Source organism: Drosophila gunungcola, assembly GCF_025200985.1.
Source record: "Drosophila gunungcola strain Sukarami chromosome 3L unlocalized genomic scaffold, Dgunungcola_SK_2 000014F, whole genome shotgun sequence".
Classification (NCBI taxonomy): domain Eukaryota; kingdom Metazoa; phylum Arthropoda; class Insecta; order Diptera; family Drosophilidae; genus Drosophila; species Drosophila gunungcola.
In genome coordinates this window covers 483,919-505,361 of record NW_026453182.1, presented here as the reverse complement: position 1 = coordinate 505,361, position 21,443 = coordinate 483,919, and the positions used below count along the sequence as shown (strand labels likewise).

The window sequence follows — 21,443 nt, the reverse complement described above, 5'->3', positions numbered from 1 at the left end:
TTTAGTATATATTATTCAGCCTTGTTCTGGAGAATGTGATAAAATTAACGCACTTTCAAAGCTCTAGGTAAATATTTTTGTAAATGCAAATAATAATATAGTAGCTGCAAAAATATTGCAAAAACTTTATACATTTTTATCTAGCCTGGATAAATTTTCACAATGACTATCGAAATATCGCCCACTAGCAGTCAATTGGTTAAGATGAGAAGGATGGACATAGAGAAGCATCGGAGCAATCAAACTCATGTCTCGAGAAGTGAATAGCCATTGGCAAATGTTGCACAAAAAATACACAAAACCGAAGCAGAAAAGAGAGGAAAGGCGAGAGGAGATTGGAAAGTGCAGACAACAAAGCAAGGAAACAGGAGTAAAGTTTAAAGGAAATGGGAAAATATCTCAACAGTCAAAGGGCAATGGAAAAACTATCAACCGGAACAAGCGATATCGAGCAAACAATAAAGTGCTATTGTTTCCTCGTACGTTTTAATTGGTCCTTAACGAACAAAAAATAATAGAGGTAAAAATGATTTGAAAAAATTTTCAAGAGCGCTACAAAATAATTAAATGAAAATTGATATTTTTACTTAAAATAAAGTACGATTTGTGTTCGAATTTTTGGTTAACTATTAAAGTACTAATAAAAAAGACATTAAATTAAAATTGGGGAAAATAGTTCAAAACAAACTTTTTTTTGTTTGTGCCCAAGACTAAAAATCCACAGAAAATAATATAGGTAAAAATGAATTGAAATTTTTAAGAGCGCTACAAAAGTTTTAAAAGAAAATGGATTTTTTAACTTAAAAAAAATGCGATTTGTATTCGAATTTTGGTTTTGTTTCATCTAAAAGGCATTCAATTAAAATTAAGGATAATAGTTAATAATAAACATTTTTGTTATGTGTCCAAGAAAACGATTTTTATTTTATATATGTGATTAAGCCGATTAAGTTTCGCAACCGAAAAAAGGCATCACATCAAAATAAATCCGAAAATACCAAGCACTTGCAAATATGACCCATATATGACACCGTTCCGCTATGCGAACATGAAACGGAAAGCACTCGATTTGCATGCATGTTTAATGGAAGTGCCATCAATCCAGATCAGAACTGGCCGTCATTAGAAGGGGACACACAGAGAACTAGGATACGATTGGACTTGTCACATGCCATAAATGCAAATGAATTATTGGAAAAGGCAACCGAAAGCCAATAAAAGCATCAAAGACGCCTTACTATTGATAACCGCAAATGAGTCAGGGCAGAAATGTATATCAATGGATAGATGAATATATTTACTGACGGATGTGCGGAGACCTCAACTCATATATCAAAAGCACATTAGCACGAATTTGAATTGCCAATTGGTATTTACATGGTGAGCTGTACATACAGAAGACAAAACCCCAAGCACATGTCAAAATTAAATAATGTACCGCACGATTGCTGACTCGTCCTGCATTTTCCATGTCCTTCTGCCCGCTTTTCCCACCACCACCAACCACCACCCACCTCTTACCACCCCTCACTTGTAGACACGGCATTGGCATTGGCTTTATTTGAATTCGGTGCGTGCGGCTGTCACTTGTCTGTTGTCTGTTACATTCGCCATGTAAACACAACCGCAGGCAATTTTGGCAATTTGCGTCAACAGGCGAAACACGGAACCAAAACCTCACCCAACAACAATAAAAAGAGCTCAAGCTATGCAGGGCAAAAAATAATTAAAATACCAAGAGTAAATAAATAATAATAATAAGAAAAATTATAGAAAGTATTATTGAACTTTTGCTTTTGTTACTTACTTATATTGTACATAAGACTTATTCAAAAAATATTTCCACCACCAGCTAAAACTTAGTAAAGTTTTATTAATAACCTCAGTAAAAAAATTTAATTTATATCTAAAATGAAATAATTGTTATATTATATATTTTTAGTCTTGAGCTAATTGGTTGACCAATATTTTGTCGAATGCATCTTATAGCATATACTAAAACATAAGCTTAATAAAAAGTATTTCAATAATTATTTTGCATTTATTCATTGATTACTGTTTAAAGTTGTAGCAATTATGTCCGTAACATATACCATATATACAGCCTTTGGATAATCATTAAATGTACTTTTTGGGCATATTTTTTTCTGAGTGCATCAGCAAACCCCAAAACCCGAAAACAGAACTGGCGACCAAGAGACAAACGTCTCGCCTTGGCTTAAGCCGAGAGGTAAATATAAGCCGTGGGGGCATTTGCCTAGACGGGCCAGATAAAGGGGAAAACAATGGGAAAGGGGGAAGGGGGAAGGGCAAAGAGCGGGCTATGTAAAGTGTATGCACCCAAGAAAAGTGTTTGCTTTTGCCCGAGCAACCCAGCACACAACGTGAAAAAAAAAGCATAAAGAACAAAAGCGAGACAAAAATTACAAAATGCTGAAACAAACACAGGACGGAAAATCGGTCACAATATCAGGTGAGTAGCTGAAATACCTTTTATATATTGAAATAAAGTGTATTGAGCAAGGGAAATCACAAGTGGCAGGTGAAAACGTGCAAAATGATAATTTTGAACAATAAGAAAACACTTTAAGTTACCTTAAGGGTAATGAAAGCAATACTTATTCTAATAAGAGATTTAAGATTATTTTTAAATATTTCAATGTAATCAATTTGTTTTATAAACTATTAATATAAACAAAATTCTTACCTACTTAAAAAAATAAATTGTTTTTTACATTCATTGCTTATTATTAACAGTATCAAAACCAGAATGTGCAAAAATTAATTTAATGCCATTAACTAAGGGATGGTGTCTTTCCCAAACTAAAGTAGGTATTATTATTTGATTTACCAAACTTTGTCACACAAAATAAGTGAAGTACGCTTTTTAATTAAATAATTAAATTCTTTAAAAATATAATAAAACAAGGTCTTAAAACAATTTTATAAAATGATTTCTTTTGGCAAGAAAGCCCACCGCCTTTTGTCCTCGATTACAGGGTGTAAAAGCGAAAAACACAATAAATGGCACAGATACAACAAATTTGCCATCCCAAACATAAGCACTGCACACAGGCTCACACACACAGTGTCACGTAAGCCAACACACTGACAGGCACACGGTCACACATATAGAGACATGCAGTAATTTTATATTATGTACCAACCATATATAAATATTTGTGCAAGGTAAGCGGAATATTTTATATTTGCCGACGCTTCGTGTCGTGCCAAAGTGAAAACGAAACGAAAATCCGCCGCGTTACGTATACGTACGTATACGTAACCTATCGAGGATGCTTGGCTGGATGGGGATTCCGATTCGGATGCGGATTCGGATACAAAAAGAACCAGCAAACAAACGGGGCGGAATGGGTAGAAACCTTAAAATCGGTTGGCGTAAGCATCTGCATGCACCGCGGAAATAAATCAAGAAATAACATTTACACGTTCGTTTTATGTTGTATTTGCCACGTAACAATAAAAGACTCAACCCCCAATCTCCGCTAGACCAATTTTCACCACCGCCCCAAAGCACGTAAACACCCACTAGACAACAGCAGTTAGGGGATGGCAGTTCAGGGAGTTCTGGGAGTTCTGGGATTTCGGGGATTTCTGGAAGAGATTGGGGGACAAAAGGACGAGGGCCGAAAGCTGCAAAGCCAACCAAGACAATGCCACAAAGGAATTATTTACTACGTGATACAACACTGAAGTCATTCCCGGATAAATGTGCTCTGGTGCTCAGTTGCCCGCCGCTATTTCCTCGTTGATGGCTCCTTTCAAGCCCAGAGATGGTAGCGTGATGATCGCATATGATATGATGGCCGGGGATTGGGAATTTTCATAATTTATTTATGCCCCCATTCAACAGCAAAAAGCGGCTGCAATGGCTTTAAATTATAAATCGTGTAATTTTTTATTTATTGCGTTTGTTATTTATTACCTGACACTGCAAGTTTGGCTTCACACAATAATTCACTCAAAATGTTTGGTAGGCTGTCAATTAAATTAAATTTTAGTCTTCAAGCTCTTTTTATTCAAAAGTTCAAAGGCTGCATGCAAAAACTATATATATATTTACCAGTTCAACACATTATTTGTTTTATTTTATAAAGTTACCCATTCGGTTTATCTTTTTTTTCAAAGAATTAAAAATTACGCTTATATATTCCAACATTTGTGATGTTTTAAATTATAACATTTATTGCGTAACTAAAGACAAAGCAAAAAAACTGTTTATTTACTAAAAATCAAGATTCTCTTTCTATTGGTTATGCAAATATATTTAACGCTAATTTGATTAGTTGACTCATTCCCGTTTAATAGTTATTTTTTCTTTTGTATGGTGTGAGTTTTATTTGAAAATCAATTTTAATCGTATTTCTCTTTTTTATGGCATCTCTTAAACCTGAATAATCGATTTTAAATAACATGTCAACTAAATAAAAAGCTCCTTGTCTTTGAGTGAATCATTCAGGCTTTAACCAAATTTGAACGTACTTTTAAAACTACAACAAGCTAAAGCCATTCATTTCAATCATTTACTCTTTTTGAACGTCACATAAGAAAAAATAAAGTAAAAAATAACCTAATAATAAAAAAATGTTGTTACATTGAAGAAACACTAAGTGATTTAAAAATTTATATTTGAATGTGCATTTGATATACATTTTGCTTAATTACACATTATTTGCGTTCGTTTGTTGCCTATTATACTATTTCCTTATTATGATACAAAATCTGTTTAAAATACATACTTTTATTGATTGAATAGTTGCTTTTATTCATGAAATGTAACAAACTGATGCATTATATTTCCAAAAACTTACTCTTTTTGTTCCGATTGAAGACATAATTTGCAAAATTTTACAAACTTAATTAATACCTTATGAGCTCGCAGCCATCAGCCATTAGCTGCAAATTCAGGGAAGACCGGGTATTAAGATCCAATCACGCTGCCATCCTTAACTCGACTCTCGAGTGCTAAAGGGAGTGAAAGTACTATTAATACATAAAGAAAGCATTTCTCTGCCATAAGCACAGAGAGGCCATCGTCACGGCCATCCCCATACCCGTACGCGTCGCCATGGCTATAGTCTTAGCTATAGCTATAGCTTTGGATATAGCCGTGGCTATCTGGCGGATCGGACCGGGGCAAAAGGCACGCGGCGCATTAAGCAAACGACCGCGGCGAACGTATTTGTTGCCGGCCAGCTGCAGAAGCGCAATAATAAAATTTTCCCGCAGCGTGAGTGCGAGGGCGGGAAATTGGCTTTAAGATGAGCGGTGGAAAGCGGACGCCAGCCAGCACCAACGAAAACAAAAAAAAAAAAAACAAAAAAGGGGGCAAATCTCTAAAGCAGTTGCTCGAAGAGAGTGGAAAGCGGGTAGGCTAATCAGCTGTGCGCACGCTAAGTAAGTTTATTAGACCATTATTTTGAATTGGGTTTCTTCTTCTGCCATTTTTTTCGGGCCATTGTCTGCTTGCTGGTCCACTGCATCTGGCCGTAAGTTGAGATTCTTCGTAAGACCGCCATTGTTTGGCTGCTAAATTGAACGGGAAAATTGCACTCGCGGAAAACCAAAGCTCAATGGCATTAGATAGAAAAGTTTTTAATACTTCATATACAATTAATATTTCAAATAAAAATCAACAAAACTTAATATTGATCATCGAAAACTTAGATAATAATTATAAAATTTTTAAAAATTGTTTAATTTTTGTTAAATTTTCAAAAACTGTCCATTAAAGAAATCGTTTTCTAAACATTTGTTGCCTTGCTTATTATTAATCCTCAAAATTAGGAACATCTTGTATATGTCAAAAAAAAAATTAAAAAACATAAATAATTATTATTGTAAAAAGCAACTTGTTTTATATACATACATTTTGTGGAAACTAAAGGAATATTTTTATTGGAGTGTAAAAAAGATTTAGTGAAAGGAAGTGCAGCTTAGAATTTTCATTCCGCACTTCGTCAGTGTTGACTAACAAAGCAAAGAAATGCTGAGCGAACTGGGCCCATAAAATATCCGCATATGGCGGAAATGCCGGGTGCGCTGAAAAATTTATCACATTTTTGACCCCTTTGTGGGACAATCCACAAGAATCCACAGAAAAAAACGCCTATCTGTACGTTGAAAATTTTGCAAGAAGACCATTGAACTTAAGCAATAAAAACACACACCAAACATACTTTGGGATTTCGCAAAAGCGTGAACAAATGTTGGTAAAAGCTGATGATGTTTAACCAAAATTCAAAAAAAGATACATCGATAGACTATTTCCGCTCTTCAATTAGCAAACTAAAAAAGGAATTGCATAAATGGTAGCGACGAATGCGAAAAGTGTTCAATCAAATCTCATTTTTGATCGAATAAACATCAAGTGGTTCTCTGTCAGAAACTAGATATGCGCTATTCCTTAAAGTCAGGTACCAGATATTATACACAAAATTCTTAGATAATTTAATTATTCTAAAAATAAATCCATAAGTCTATTTAAATAATAATTATATAATAAGAATATAATTTAAATATAATTTTTGATATTTATTGTTTGGGTACATATTTCTCACATCGCTATTCAGAAAAAGGTGCTGGGATCCAGCTAACCCATTGAATGCGTTTGTCAACCAAGGTTGTAAAGGGATATAAACACGAACCCATTCGCCCATACAGTCAGCCACTTGTCAGTTCTAATTGACAATAGAAACTGAAACAGGCCTTGGGAGGAAAAGGGAAAAAAGGGAAAGTTGGAAAGTGACCGAGTGGGTGGGGCTTTTCACAAATCTCCGTCCGGGACACGAGGACAAGCCGACCCTCGTTGAAACTCAATCAAACGCCCACGTATTCGGTGAAAAGTTCAAACAATGAAGTTCCTGCCACTTTAATACAGCAGCGAATGTGCTGCTGATACTGATACCAAAAGACCGATGCTGATGCTGATGACGATGCGAATGCTAAAGCTGCTGCTGGCCTCAGTAAAATAGACAATTTTGCACACAAATCCATTTAATCTTGAGATAAATAACATTTAGGGCTGGGCTCAACAGCACGCCCGCGCTAAATGTGAGACCTACACCCAACACTTAGAAAAATGTAAACAAAAAAGTATTTTATAATAACATGTGTAAGTTAAGTAAGGTTAACAAGCATTGAGTGAAAAATATTTGATTTATAAAAAAAACACTTTCAAAACATAAAATTAAAAACATACTTTTAAACAAGTTTGGATCTTTATTGAAAATGTAATAAAAATAATTGTCAATGGTGTACTACAGAATGTTTTACCATATAATAAGTTATTTGTGGTTTCATCGTTGTTGGTTACGTTGGGTCACTAGTTTTTACTGTTTATAGTGCATCAACGTTCATCAATATTTAAAAGCGATAAGTAGAAAAACAACAAAGTGTTTGCTTTAAAAGTGTGTTTTTTTATTGAAAAATAGTAAAAAATACTTAGCTTTAATATTTTAAAATCATTTATTTTTCTTTTCACTTTTTGGTGGCTCACAATTAAGATACGGACATTTAATATATAGCTTCGTAGCTTAATTTTTTCATTTATTAGGCCCAACCGGTGTTAAAACTTTATTGACCAAAACAGTACCATGCTTATTTTTATAGTGCACTCGAAAAACCCAAAAGGTCCTTTTGGGGGGCACTTAACGCACCCGGAAAACTCTTACGCAGCAACCTAATGATTCCCCTGCAGATCCTGCGGTTCGCCCACAAAATGGCTGGCAAGGACCTTCGGCTCGGTTGCGTTTCCGTTTCCCATTCCTTTAGTATCCGCATCCACATCCACATCCGAATCCGCTCGCATCGATTTGTGTGAGGCGGCAATAAAATCCTCTGTGATTAGGTTAAAACTGTTGACTTTCAAACAGGGCTGATGTTTTGCCTTTCCATCGAGGGCGAATCAAAGTGGTTAACCCCCTTGAATGACTGGGAAAATCGAAAGAGATAAAAATACCCAAATGGCATTCGGCACCAGAATCAACTGAAATGTGATTGTGTCGTACTCCCCGCTGTCATTCGACTCCTTTCGCCCTCCTCGCTGTGTGACACTCATTTATTTAATGGTTTTAACTTCCAATTTTCCAATTGTCAGACGTGCAGCCTGGTGGCCATTAACCAGAAACCAAAAAAAAGTATTACAATGGAAAGTGCTCTCGAATAGAAAATGTATAGTTAGACTAAGCTAAGAGCGAAGTTTCGGTACTCTTTTAACCAGATTAGAACGGATATTGGTTAACATGTAAGTAAAATTAGTAGTAATTGATTGGATTTATTTTAGTTAGGCTCATGAGGAATTTACCAAGCTCGTATATCCCTGCACTATTTGCTTCCTTTACGGGCTCCAAAACATCAACAAGTTATAAACTAACAATTTTAATGGACTTATTAAGACTTAATCAAAGGAAATGTGCAAAGAGGGCAGGTATATTGCTAGCTGAAACGTGCTGTTAAAACATAAGTAAAATAATCAAATATGTTATTTTATTCAAATTACAAGATTAGCTTAGATGTCATAGCAAAAAGTAATCTGTTGCCTTTTATAAATAATGAATTATAAATTCTGGGCCTATTTCTTGCTTAAAACTAATTGAAAGTTTGACATATTCAATTAAGTTCACACAAAGCATCATATTTAAAATTCATTAGGAAACCAAAACTATTAACAGATCGATTTAATTTGATAAAACCTCAGACATATGCAACAAAATTTCCATCGCCTGTTCTGCATGAGTAAGCTATTTGTACCATTTAACCAAAAACTACTTTAATTATCCATAAATTAAGCTGTCAACTTCTGATTTCAATTCAGCACGTCAATCAATGGAAAATGCAAATTTTATTCGATTGAGTAAAGATTATGATAGGGTTGAGGTTCGGAAAATTAACAAGCCAAACCCAGCAAACCCTTCGTTATACCTTAGAAACGCTTCACATGCCAGTGAATAATGTGCTGATGCTGCATTTGATTTGTGCCACTGAAAATGGAGGGAAAATCCGCAATAGAAAAATGTCCCTTACGAGCTAATGATTTTTAAATAAATATAATAAATGTGTGCACGTGTGCGAGGATATAAAATGCAAAATCAGTAGGACAGACAAAAAAAAACAAATGAACAAAATGGCACACTAAAGTTTACAAATGCAAATAAGATACTAAGCAAAGTCAGCAGCAACAAATATGTCATACGGCTGGGGAAAGAGACAGCGACAGGCGACAGACAGAGATGGAAATGGCAACGGATAGACAGATGCAAATGAGAGAAAGGGACGGGCAGGCATCAAGTGAAAGAGATAGGACGAACTGACAAGCGAAAACATTTATGAGCGCTTCGTCCGTCTGTTGTTGACTTTTACAAAAGAATTGTAGAATATTTTTTAGCTATATGTGAGTATGCAAAATATTCCATGACGCCCATACCATATGCACAGAAAGCAATTTTGCATTTTTCTAAGCTGATTCAACACACTGTTTTAAAAGCAGTTAACAAATTTTATTTGTTTAGAACTATGTCTTAATAATTCTGCCTGAAACTTTAAATGTCCTTTTTTTTTCTAGAACTTCGATTTTTTTAATATATTCATATCTGAATACGGATCATCAAAATGTTCTAAATCAAATATTAATTTTCAAATGGGTGCTTTGCAGAATTTATTTGTATTTGTAAATAACAGTAATATAAATAATATTACAACGCACACTTAATTTTTAAGGAATCCAAAACATTTTTAAACTAGGGATTTTTATTAAGATTGTGATGCATTTAAAATTAGCTAAAAAATCTTGAAAGTTAATTCTTATATTATTTTCAACTGAAAAGCCTAGTGTGATGTGACGCAAAAAAGATAGCTCTTAATAAAAAAAATGTTTGTATTTTAAAAAATCAATAAAATATTACTCTAAATACTCTTAGTATTTTGGATAGTAACAGTAAAACATTATATGTTTCAGATGAGCATGGAATATGTAAAACACTTTTTGGCTTAGACTTCAAGGACACGAAAAATATCCTATTTTTTTCTGTGGACTGTGTATGGCACACGCATACTCATGTAGCTACAAGCTGTAGCTCAAACACAGGAAATGTAATTTGCATAAGAATAACACACAAAGAGGGGGATGGGAAATTGGGGAAAACAGGAGGCAAAATCGGGGCGAAAACCATGTGGATGTGGCTGCCAAGATATAGAGGGGCATATGGCACACATATTGAAGTGTAGTCTATATGGCATGCGAGGAACGGGGCCTGAAGTGTCCTTTAACGAGATTTGCATCTCATCATAATAATGTAAATGACGAACAGGGCCAACAGAGGGAAATGCAAAGGGTAAGCAACAATTTGGGCTAGCCAGGCACAAGTTGGCCAAAAGGGTTTTATATTTAAGACGGTATTACACATATTACATATCGCAATGAGGACCATTCACTTTGGCTCAACGGCGTCGAAGCGATTCAATTAGCTTAACCACTTTGGATTAAATTGGGATTTGGCCAGCAGCAACAGTTGAGGCTGTGCAATTGAGTACGGGTGGTAAACAGGGCAAAATTCATTGTTTTCGACTCATCTGCCGCAGGCACTATCCAAATGGTTTTCCGATTTTAACAAGTGCATATCGATTTCAGTAGTTAACATCATAAACTTCTTCCACTTGAGTACCTACACCGAAGTTCACATTTTAAGCTAATACTAATATTTTATAATCGTTTTAAATAAGTTACTATATATTTTGTATTTTTAAAGTTGGAATACAACAAAAAAGGGCTTTAAATACTTTGGTTAAAAAAAGACAACTTAATTGATTTGTTTATACGTAAAAAAAGCCACAACCAGATAAATAACTTAACTAGTGCATAAGAAACAAAATGTGTGTTCTGTATCAAAAACAGAAGTATTGAGGTCATTGAAAAGGATTGTCAAAACGTTTAGCGCAAAACAAAAATGTATTTTTAAAATCATAAGATAATAAAAACAAATGAAACCATTTATTAAAAGCGAATAAAACAAATATGTGGTGAAGTAATAAAAATCAATATGGCATGAACAATACATTTACTGTTAGTAAAATCCCTAAGATACGCAACTAATTTTTAAAATTAAAGATAGTAATAGATAACACACGAATAAATTTATTTAGTTGTGTAAATTCAGGTCTGTTTACTTAAAACTCCGTCAAATGACTGTGTTCTTCTGTTACTGGGTCTAAAGGTTAAATTAATATTTTGTTACGAAACTACTTAAACTCAAACTTGACCGGTTTTAAAATTTGCATATTTTAAGCAAATAGATGTAACATTATATTTTTTATTAGACAGATAGCGCATTTGCATAGAAATGAGAAATTTGTAAGGCGACTAATCGCTATTTAAAAGGCGAGTTGGCGTCAGATGTGTTTTAGTTTATTTTTAGATCGCTAGAGGTTACCACTGAAATGAGGATCTACGGTGTTATTCTTTTGATTGGTAAAAATTTTGTTTTGTTATATTTTTCAATATAATATGAATGTATTTTTTGTTTATAGCTTTATTAGCACTTGATTCCTGTAATGCGGCGAGATGTGTTTTAACGTGTCATACATTGGCTGGCGACTACACGTCCGTTGAGATATAATCCAAGAACACAGCTTTTGAATTTGATTTCCTAAAGTAAATAATTGATATTGGTAATGGAGGTGCAATCAAGAGAATGTTTACAAAATAACTAGTAATTTATTTAAAAGCATTTTGCAGACATGTGTATAATGGAAAGTGAACGAAGAAGGAATCTATGAACAATTAAAACTTTAATCGATTTTCTTGTTTTATTTAAGCTTGGCAGACTGAATATGATAATGGTTTGCTAAATAAATTAAGAAATTTTTTTGTTATGCCTTATGGCCTTTATTTAAATTCTTATCTGTTGTATTTAGAGCACATCTTAATGAAAGCGTTTGAAAAACTGAAACTCATTTAAACATTAAAAGTATTTGTGAGTTTTTAAGTACTTCACTTCAAATAATAACCCTTTTCTTTCCCAGACATTTCTAATGCGTTGACATTCATTTTTTTGTCTATCCTTTTCAAATAGAAATAGGCAACCCCAAAGGATCTAGAAATAATGTTGTTCGCTTTTAATCGTACGTTTTTTGTTCTCCTTTTTTATATTATTTCGAACACTAAATGTGTCTTTGTCTAATCTACTTAAGTCCAATTCCTATTTATGGTTATAGTTTCTCCCCAGGTGAAGAAAAAATACCTTTGGTTAAGGTAAACTACAAACTAAAGTACTGTATGTTGTACCTTAACTAACATACGACCACTTATTTTGTGCTCGCTAAATTTATTTTAGCCTTCGGCTTGCTACAATTTCTTATTGGAATCTGACGAAGCTTATTAGTGGGTATCAGTCGTGAATAGTTTGCCATCAAAGAAATCCTTCCCAAAAGAAATTCCTTGAAAGTCTTGGTTGGCAATCATTTATTTACTTTCGATAGCGCGCAAGTTTAAGGTTAATCCGGCATTTGTTTCTGGCTGTTGCCTTTAAAAGTATCACCTTATTGATGGCTCGATGAGGGGAAATAGTTTTGGGGCGGGGGAAACCCTTTAGATCGGGCCGTCACCTACGGCATGGCCATTTATTTCGCAACACTCCCGCTCGACGCCAGGGCAAAGTTTTGTTTCGAGGTTTATGGGCGATGGCTTCCAGCACTCCGGCCACGTCCAATATCCAACCATGCACGCAAAAGTTTGCCAAAAACTTCTCTCGAGTCTAACAAATTCAATTTGTCAGGCTTGGCGCGCCTCGGAGTGCGGCTAATCCATTACAATTTGAAAGTAAACAAACAAAATGTATCCTCAGCTCGAGCAGCTCGGCATCAGCTCGACGAGACATTTTAGTCCCGGTTTGGTGCTTGGGTTTGAGTTTGAGTTTTCGTTGGGATTTCCAATGAAAATGCAGCGGAAACTTTCCTGCCAACAGCCAGCAGTTTCAGTCTAGAATTTATGCAGTTTTCGTTGCCTACACACTCACACTCAAACTTTAATACTAAACATACTTTAAAACAAAAACTAGAATACCAACAAGGAGTATTTCCCAATTATTTTGATATACATGATACATTTCGGGCAAGTTTTAAAGTTTTCAGATAAAAAAAGAAATGTATTTAAGACGAGACAAATTCATTTTTTCGTTTCTTTTTTATATTTTCATATCTGCAAGGAAAATAGTGATAGTTTCAGCTAAGGATGCTAATTCATTTGAACAAAGAGGTTAGTTAAGGTAAAGTTTTGTTATTTTATGGAAAAGAAAATGGTTGTTTTTTTTTATTCAATGTCTCAAATTTAAAAACAATTATACCTTAATTTCTGACTAAAATGCTTAGTGTACTTTCTAAAAACATTCATTTCACATTTTTTTTTAGAGTAAAATAATATATGGGGGAAAATACATTTTTGTTGAGGGAATACTAAACAAAAGACAACTACTTAACAAAAATTAAAATTTTAAAGTCAAATACTTTTTTGGTTAATAAATATAGTAATATATGATATATTTTTCTGAGTGCAGGACGAAACTAACGACACGGCACTTGAGTAAAATAAAAACTCCCATTCTTCTTCCACTTTTCGCCTTTGCCTAAATAGACAGCTGGATGGTGGGAGGGCTTCCCGGAAGTTTATGCGCCTTTAAAGCAGCATTTGCTATTCTTTTATATTCTTCCTCAAACTTTGTTTGCCCCTGAACCGGACCAAACAAAAGGGAAAACTGTGTGCCAAACTAAAGCTGTGCGTTCCCAGTGCAAAATTACTTATTCAGTGGGCGAGACCAACCTGGCAGGCCACATTAAAGTTGGAATTGGTTTTTAGGGCTTAAGTTCTTAAGTCTTCAAAATCAGATTTAAGCCTTGATTTATGAGTTATGAAGAGGGAAATTATGAACGTTGCATAAATATTGCTGGACTTAGCTTATAGTTAGACTGATTAATTTTTTGCCAACAAGGACTAAAAATTAGTATGCCAAAAATGTTTGAATTTAATCAACTGCTTACAATAAGTGGCTGTAGCAAACGTCCTGAAGTACATATTGGTAATATAAATCTTATAAATATATTTAATTGCTCATTTATTATTTAAAGCAAGCATTCTTTATTAAGACTTAAATTACTTCTAGCTTAAAAGCTACGAAGCGGTCAATTAAAAAACGCGCTTACGCCCCGTGAACACGATTTCCTCTTAACCTGAATTTAATTAAAAATAGCCAAGCATTAAACGCTGTTTTCCATTTGGCACTTAAAGTGGATATTGAAATAACACCCTTCAATCGCGTATTATTTAAGTGGGCAAGCGCCTCCTTTACAAATTGGTCAACTATATAACGCATACGCCCCGTGGACACGATTCCTTTTCGATGGCCAGGAATTTACCTAGAAATTAAATTCGAGAATTTTGCATCGAGGCAAGAAATATATATATAGATATATACTGAAAGTATATGAGCCTCAGTTTTTGTGTGTATTTGCATGTAACGCCAGCGGCGGCAATTTCTTGTACAACAATTTGTGAGTCTGCTGCGCTCAGCACTCACGTAATGAGCATAAACTACAGGCACAAAAAGGACAGCACCCACACACAAACACTGGAACACTAGCGCCGAGATGGCTAAGAGAATATCGCGCTGCCGTGCACATAATTGGTGCAAAAAGTTAGAAAATTATCACGGAAGCAAAGCCGAAACACGTACATACATCAACGACAGCGGACGAGAGTTGGCATAATGTGAGAGGGCATTTCCCCCGATCCTGCACTCTGAAAAAATCCAGGCTTAATGTCCTGAAGACTTCCTAAATTTATCTGTGGGCTTTAAAGCAATTCTATATGTTGTATATCAAGCAAGTATAATTGTTGTCAATGAATAAAATAAAAACAAGAAGGTATTGTTATTAAAAATTGTCATTTTTACTATCATTTCCGAATCCGTTTTGCTACTCGTAAAATTTACTATTTTTATCCAATTGTTTAAAAAAAAATGTTAGCTCAATATACAATTTGTATTTCTCCATTATTTCATCAATAACTATCAATTAACGTATTGAAAGGTTTAATATTTGTTTCTCAAAATTAAGTAATATTTTTTATTATTTACGCTTATATACTTATTGCACATTGTTTTAACTTACCATGGTTTTTTTTTCTTTTAAGTGTTATAAATTTAGCGGTATTTTTATTTAAATGGTTTTCTTTGTTTTGAAAAACCTTCGATTTAGTGATAGATAATTTAAAACTTTTTTGCATATAATTCGGGTATTTTTTTTTCAATGTTTTCCGTTCGTTTTCCAACTTTTTTAGGCCATTTTAAGGCGGAACACCTTGTAACCCGGGCTGAGCCTTAATAAGCATTGCCCGGAGCCGGGTTCTCTTCGCTTTGGGCGGCCAGCGGCCAAAATTTATTGAAACGAAGGCGGCTGAACTAATCCCCGACCCTAATTACTCATAGAGACCGTAGGTTACAGACCTCGTCCAACAATTACACCCGTGGCCCGTGTTAGGTCTTATCCCTCGAAAAAAAAATCAAAAACGGAAAGGCGGAAAATGTTTCACTTTATGTTAAACTGAAGAGTTTCCGCTTTTGGTTATTTGGGCAAGCAATTAGCTCCGGCATAGTGATTATAAAGTGGAAATGCTAGAAGTCAAGTTGATTACATGCCGATTACAGTCTAACGACGTTGGGCACCATTGTGAAAAAAGAGGAATAAGTTAGGCAGAAACACTTAATTTTAAGAATATAGGAAATGTTACAATATATTTTTACCGCAGACAACAAAAATTGTTATGCAATTAATTAAATGGCACTTCTGGAGGAAAATAGTAGACCTAGTGTTTGAATGAAAATTTAATAATAATAATTGGTTGGGTCATAAAAAAGCCATTCTAATTATTGCATTTACCACTTTTATTTTGAACACAAAAATCTAAGGAAAATAAATGCATCATAATAAATTGCTCTAAAATGTAATATGATCTTTATTAAAAAAAGCATGATAAATTGTCATATTCTGTTATGAAAGTTCATTCAATGACAGACTTAATTTAACTGCAAATGTGAGAGAATTAATTAATTTCACCCAATTCTACCAGCAACTCGCACACCATAATTCAAAAAGTTCATTCGGTATGCCCCAAAGACATGTTGATTCACATTTAATTTAGTGTAAAAAGCAACTTCTTTTTCATTATATTTTATGTTTACCAACTAATAAAAAGCAAAACGTTTCACTTAACGCCAAAACTGGGAAGACTTTGAGCCCCATGGGCGACTCGGAATTACACTGGCCTGCAAGAGTGCTATTAAGTGTGCACTGGGTGGTGTTTCTGTGTGTTTGCTGGCCATTAAAAAGTTTTCCTTTTCCTCGACCGTTACCCCGCTGCTCTTGAAAGTCGGTTACCGGGTGGATACTGCTCCCGATTCCGATTCAGATCCTGGTGGTGCTGCCATTGGCACCTGTGTGTTGCCAGTTGCACCGGCAACTGAAAATACGTTTGCATATGAATTTTTCAAAATGTTTTTTTCCGTTGACCTCGTTTACGGGTCAGCAGGGCTATGAAAAGTTTGCCCTGCTAACTAAATTGCCGTTTGCAGCTGAAGGAAGGAAGACACGGTAACCAGGCTTTGAGTTCTTTTTTTTCTTTCTATTTTTTTGCTCATTCTTTTTTTTCATTTTTCGGATAGTACTCTGCGCTCAGCCCACTTCTTTTTTAGTTTACACTGGCGGTGCAGCATATTGAAATGCGATTACAGGGCTGCCCTAGTGGCTGGTGGATTCATGTTCATTAAACATGCATAAACTCACACAGGCAAACACCTACTTACACAAGCACAGGAGCAGGAACAGAAACAATAACACAGGGAAAAAGAGAGAGATGGCAGTGGCTGAAGGATAGAGATAGCAAAAAGCTGTACACTCAAACCAAATTATTTCTTACTGTCAAAGACACAGTTTTTAACAGTCTTGGGCTTTCTTAAAACCGTTGTAAGTCTATATTATTTAATTTTTAAATCACATTTTTAAGTTCAAAAAAAAAAAAATAAAATAAAATAAATAATTTATTATAATTGAAACCTAGTGCTTGAATGTTTATGTATTTCTTTTGATAAAACAATAAATGAAAAATAGTAGCAAAACATAAAAAATTCCATAAATCACAAAATACATGGAAAATTTTTTGAATAAAATTAAACAAAGTTATGTAAAGAGAAGTGAAAAATGATTTACAATTTTAAATATTAAATAAAAATGTAAATTTGTAAATATACATATATTGTTTAATATAAATTATTTTTTTTTACAATTTTAGAGAATCTAACATATTTTCTTTGTCTCGGAAATATATTTCAAAAATTCCTTAAATTCTTAAAACATTTCGGACAACCAAATAGTTTCAGTGTAGAGATGTAGAACTCGCAGAAGCTAAAACACTTCAAGAGCAGCTGTCCCCCGGCCCATGTAAACAGTTTACATTTTCAAAGCAATGTGCTAATTTCAAATCAATTACATGACGTGACGACGACACTTTTCCAAAAAAACAGGCCTAGAGACTCAAACCCCCTAGTTTAAATTCCAGATGCTGGCATTGAAATTTTCTGGGCACCGAGACAAAAGGCAAGCAAATAGCAATCGCAAATGCGTACAAGTTAGTAATGTTTGGCAACAGTTGTTGTGAAAAGTTTGTGCTTGTCTAAAGTGGATTTACTTATGGCAGAAAGTTGCAGCCAATACCAATGCCACTACGAATACGAAAACATCAAGGCCCTAGGCGACGCCCTCTATTCATTTTCCAACCATTTTCGCCACACGGAAAAAATGTATATTTTATTCCGATAAGTGTTGAACAAAAGCCTAAGAAATTAGAGAAGCTGTAAGTCGTATTACCATTTTTAATACACATAATAATTAATTCATTTTGTTTTAAATGGCTTATAAATTAAAAAAAGCCCCTTGACAATCTCTTTTTACTTAACTTTTAACTTAAAACGACAAAACCAAATTTTATATATTTTTTCTTACTGCACCCGATGTAAAATGTTTTTTGGTAAGGAAGAGACAAAAAATAAATATAGGCTTGGGGGAAAACTTTTCTTAGTGCTACATTCGGCGACACAGCAAACTGCCAAATTGAAGGCATCTGCTTGTGGTTGGGTGGGTTGGTGGTTTCAGATGGTTTTGGGTGGTCCCTGGGTGGTTTAGGGCGGTTTCCCTCAAAGATGAGGTAGACTTAGTCCCATGTCTTATTGCCTCCTCGATTTCAGGCTTGAAGTCCCCACACACATAAGTTTCACAAAAAGCGAAGGAAACTGAGAATGGTAAAAAGCAACAGTTTTTTCTGCACTGAAAGAATTCAAGGAAGTTTTGGACTGAACTTGAAATCGAAAGTTGTTCAACAAGTCCAAACACTATTTGTTAGTAAAAGTTTTGTAGCGATCTCAAAATCACAATGGTGGAGAAAAATCCCTTTCAAGAGATTTGGTGGTAACATTTTTAAAAAAGAAAATTAAGTCGGTAAAAGCACTATTGCCTAAGGTTAAGGTGAAAGAGCTTAAGAGGGGAGAGCATTTCTTAAAAAATCAGGAGAAGGTACGAGATTTTAAATTAAAACACCTTATAGAAAGTTTCTAGAAAAAAAAACTCCCAAACACAAAAATAATTAAATTGTACCTCTATTTCAGTAATAAAAAAAATAAAAACTTTTATCTTAATTTTATTTAATGTATATGGTATTTAAGAATATTAGCATATGTAAAGCTATATTTATGTATCAATCAAATTTGTATGAGATACAAAAAGTAGAACAAATTTTGAAGTGCAATCAGCTAAAATAATAACTTCCTACAAAAAGGCAAGTTGGCGCCTTCAAAAAATCAAATCGGCATTTTCGCATGCCCCAAAAGAAACCAAATCAGCTGGAAGAACATTATTGATATGTTGAACATTATACTATACGCCCTTTAATAAACTATTTAGGCATCATTGATTTTCCATGGGATTCTCTCAAAGTGCAGAAATGTTTTTACATCCTTTTACATATATACTCGTACATACAAGATTCAACAGGCCTACATTTTCCCGGACACTTTCCATTCCTTTTCATTTTATTTGGCTTAAATAAATACATTCAAGTGAATATGGCAATGGGTGACTGTGCCATGTTCTTTATGGTAAAAAGTTCAGGACGTCAAGGCAAAGTCGAGTCGGTAAATATATGTGTTTGTTCAGACACACTCGCACACAGAAGTACGTATGTACATAATTTAGTGAACTTGAAACTTGGCTCCTGGTCGTGGTGCGGCATATATATTTGTATATTGGATGTTAAGGAAATGTCCGAAATGTCCCAACAACGAAGGCAGACAGACGAGGAAAACAAAGGAGGAGCGCAAGGAAATTTCATGCTAAGTAATTTATACCGGCACCCACAGTGGTTGCCAAAAACGTGGAGGCCATTGCTTTCACGTTTCATTCAACTTTAGTTAATTAAAATGAAAAGCATCTTCTCGGCCTCGAACAAATGTAGTCCAACCAAATAGCTCAGCAACTATTATTCACGAATTAAGCAAACGTTAAAACGTTGTGTACTTAATACAATTTTAATTTATGTAATGGATCGAGATGAAAATCATTATTTAATATATGAATTCAATTCGCTTATCAGCAGTTTTGGGAAGTTATCTAGGTAAGGTGAGAAAAAGGTACCTAGGTAAAGTAAAAGGTACACAATTTGTCGAGAATCTAGATAAAGTAAAAGGTACAAAAAATAAAAAAAAAACTAAAGTTTTTTTCAAGTTGCCGTTGAATAATTATAATGTAGGGTAAGGTATACCTAGTTACTTTTAAATGTATGTGGTAAGTATTATTGCCCATTTTATAGATTAATAAACATTAACTTTTATCGGAACCAAACACAAAACAAATGATTTGAAAGCACGAAACACTGTTAAAAAGTACATTAAATAATACATTTTTGTTTAACGGAAAGCTCTTCTCTGTATGATTTATTTATTAAACGTAAGTTAATAAGGCAAATATTTCTTAAAGGAATCAAAAAACAATTACGATACTTTTACTTGAAGTTCTGTGATATACAATATTTGCATTTACTTTTGAGAAAGCACTGCGCGTGTGTGTGTATGTGTGTGTGTGGGGCGAAACGCACATAAAAAGAAGTGCATTATATGTGAGTGTAACACCAGTAACGAAAAGAAAAGCAGTATCAGCTTATAAGAGATTTAAAAAATATTTCATGCAGCGCAGGAAAACGGCAGGAAATTGATATGCACTTACCGGCAACACGGAAGTAAGATGAAAAAATTAAAAATATAGCAAAATAAAAGCGAAGAGAGGGAAAATAAGGGGATTCAGACAGGGAAAAGAAAGAGGCAGCTGTTAAGTATGCTAAGAATAATTTAATAGCTTTGGCAGGCTGCTGGAGAAGTCTTAATTGTTGCGTTGCCTAAGTGTGTGCAATAAACACTTTAACAATTTACACAGAATTCCTTAATTTGCAGAGGGTATTATAATTTTAGTCAGAAGTTTGCAACGCAGTGAAGGAGACATATCCGACCCTATAAATTATATACATTCTTGATCAGAATCACTAGGATATTCGATCTAGCCATGTCCGTCTTTCAGCTTTAAATCTATCTGCATGAAACGTTCCCAAAAGTTGTGTTCCTGTTGCAGCTAGTATATAAGTCGGAACGGGCCGGATCGGACGTCTATATCATATAGCTCCCATAAGAACAATCGAAATAAAATTAGACCTTTTCTGTTTTTTAATTTTTATTTTTTATCATGGTTTGTTGTTTCAGAATTATAGAATTAATTTCCAATTGGAACAATAGGAGAATTAAAATAATAAATAAAATAAAACTTCTAACTTCTCTAATTGTTAATTTTATTTGTAATTCTTTTGGACGTAGGAATGGCTTAACAATTCAGAATTACGTTTTTGATTTTATTCAAATCGGAAAACGATATAATATAGAATATAGCTGCGATAGAAACGATCGAATAATTGGGGTGAAAATCATCATAGTTTTCTATCTTAATATATAGAGCAATTTATAGTTTTAAATAGTCCAAATTATAAAACTGGATATATCTTAAAAAGAATGTCCATATGGACATATAGATGAAGATAATAGTGTATTTCATTTTTCTTTGTTTTTTGTTTAGCCACCTGTGTGGCAAATTGAAAGATAATAACGCAGACGGAACGGGATACTGGAAAAAAGGTGAGTGAAGTGCCCAAAATGAAGCGCAGCAGAAGTCCCAAGTTACCAAAGGAAATCAATTTCCTTCACTTCGCATCAATCACACATGAACTCTGATTGGAAGCAAATCGCAAGTAAACAATGGATGTAATGACGATGCGAAAACGTAATCGATAC

General features: G+C 34.3%; 1 protein-coding gene across 2 annotated transcripts; it reads left to right on the top strand.

Moving 5' to 3' along the window:
• The first annotated feature begins 11,448 nt into the window (after positions 1 to 11,448).
• Positions 11,449 to 11,813, top strand: LOC128260024 (uncharacterized). Of its 2 annotated transcripts, XR_008268105.1 has the most exons (3): positions 11,455 to 11,485; positions 11,545 to 11,685; positions 11,743 to 11,813. XR_008268105.1 is itself a non-coding variant. In XM_052992709.1 (2 exons), the coding sequence occupies exons 1-2, from the start codon at positions 11,455 to 11,457 to the stop codon at positions 11,631 to 11,633; spliced, it is 120 nt and encodes a 39-aa protein (XP_052848669.1). In that variant the 5' UTR covers positions 11,449 to 11,454; the 3' UTR covers positions 11,634 to 11,813. The 2 variants fall into 2 exon arrangements, 1 of the variants encoding a protein (XP_052848669.1); XM_052992709.1 differs by having other exon boundaries at positions 11,449 to 11,485; positions 11,545 to 11,813.
• Positions 11,814 to 21,443: the final 9,630 nt, after the last annotated feature.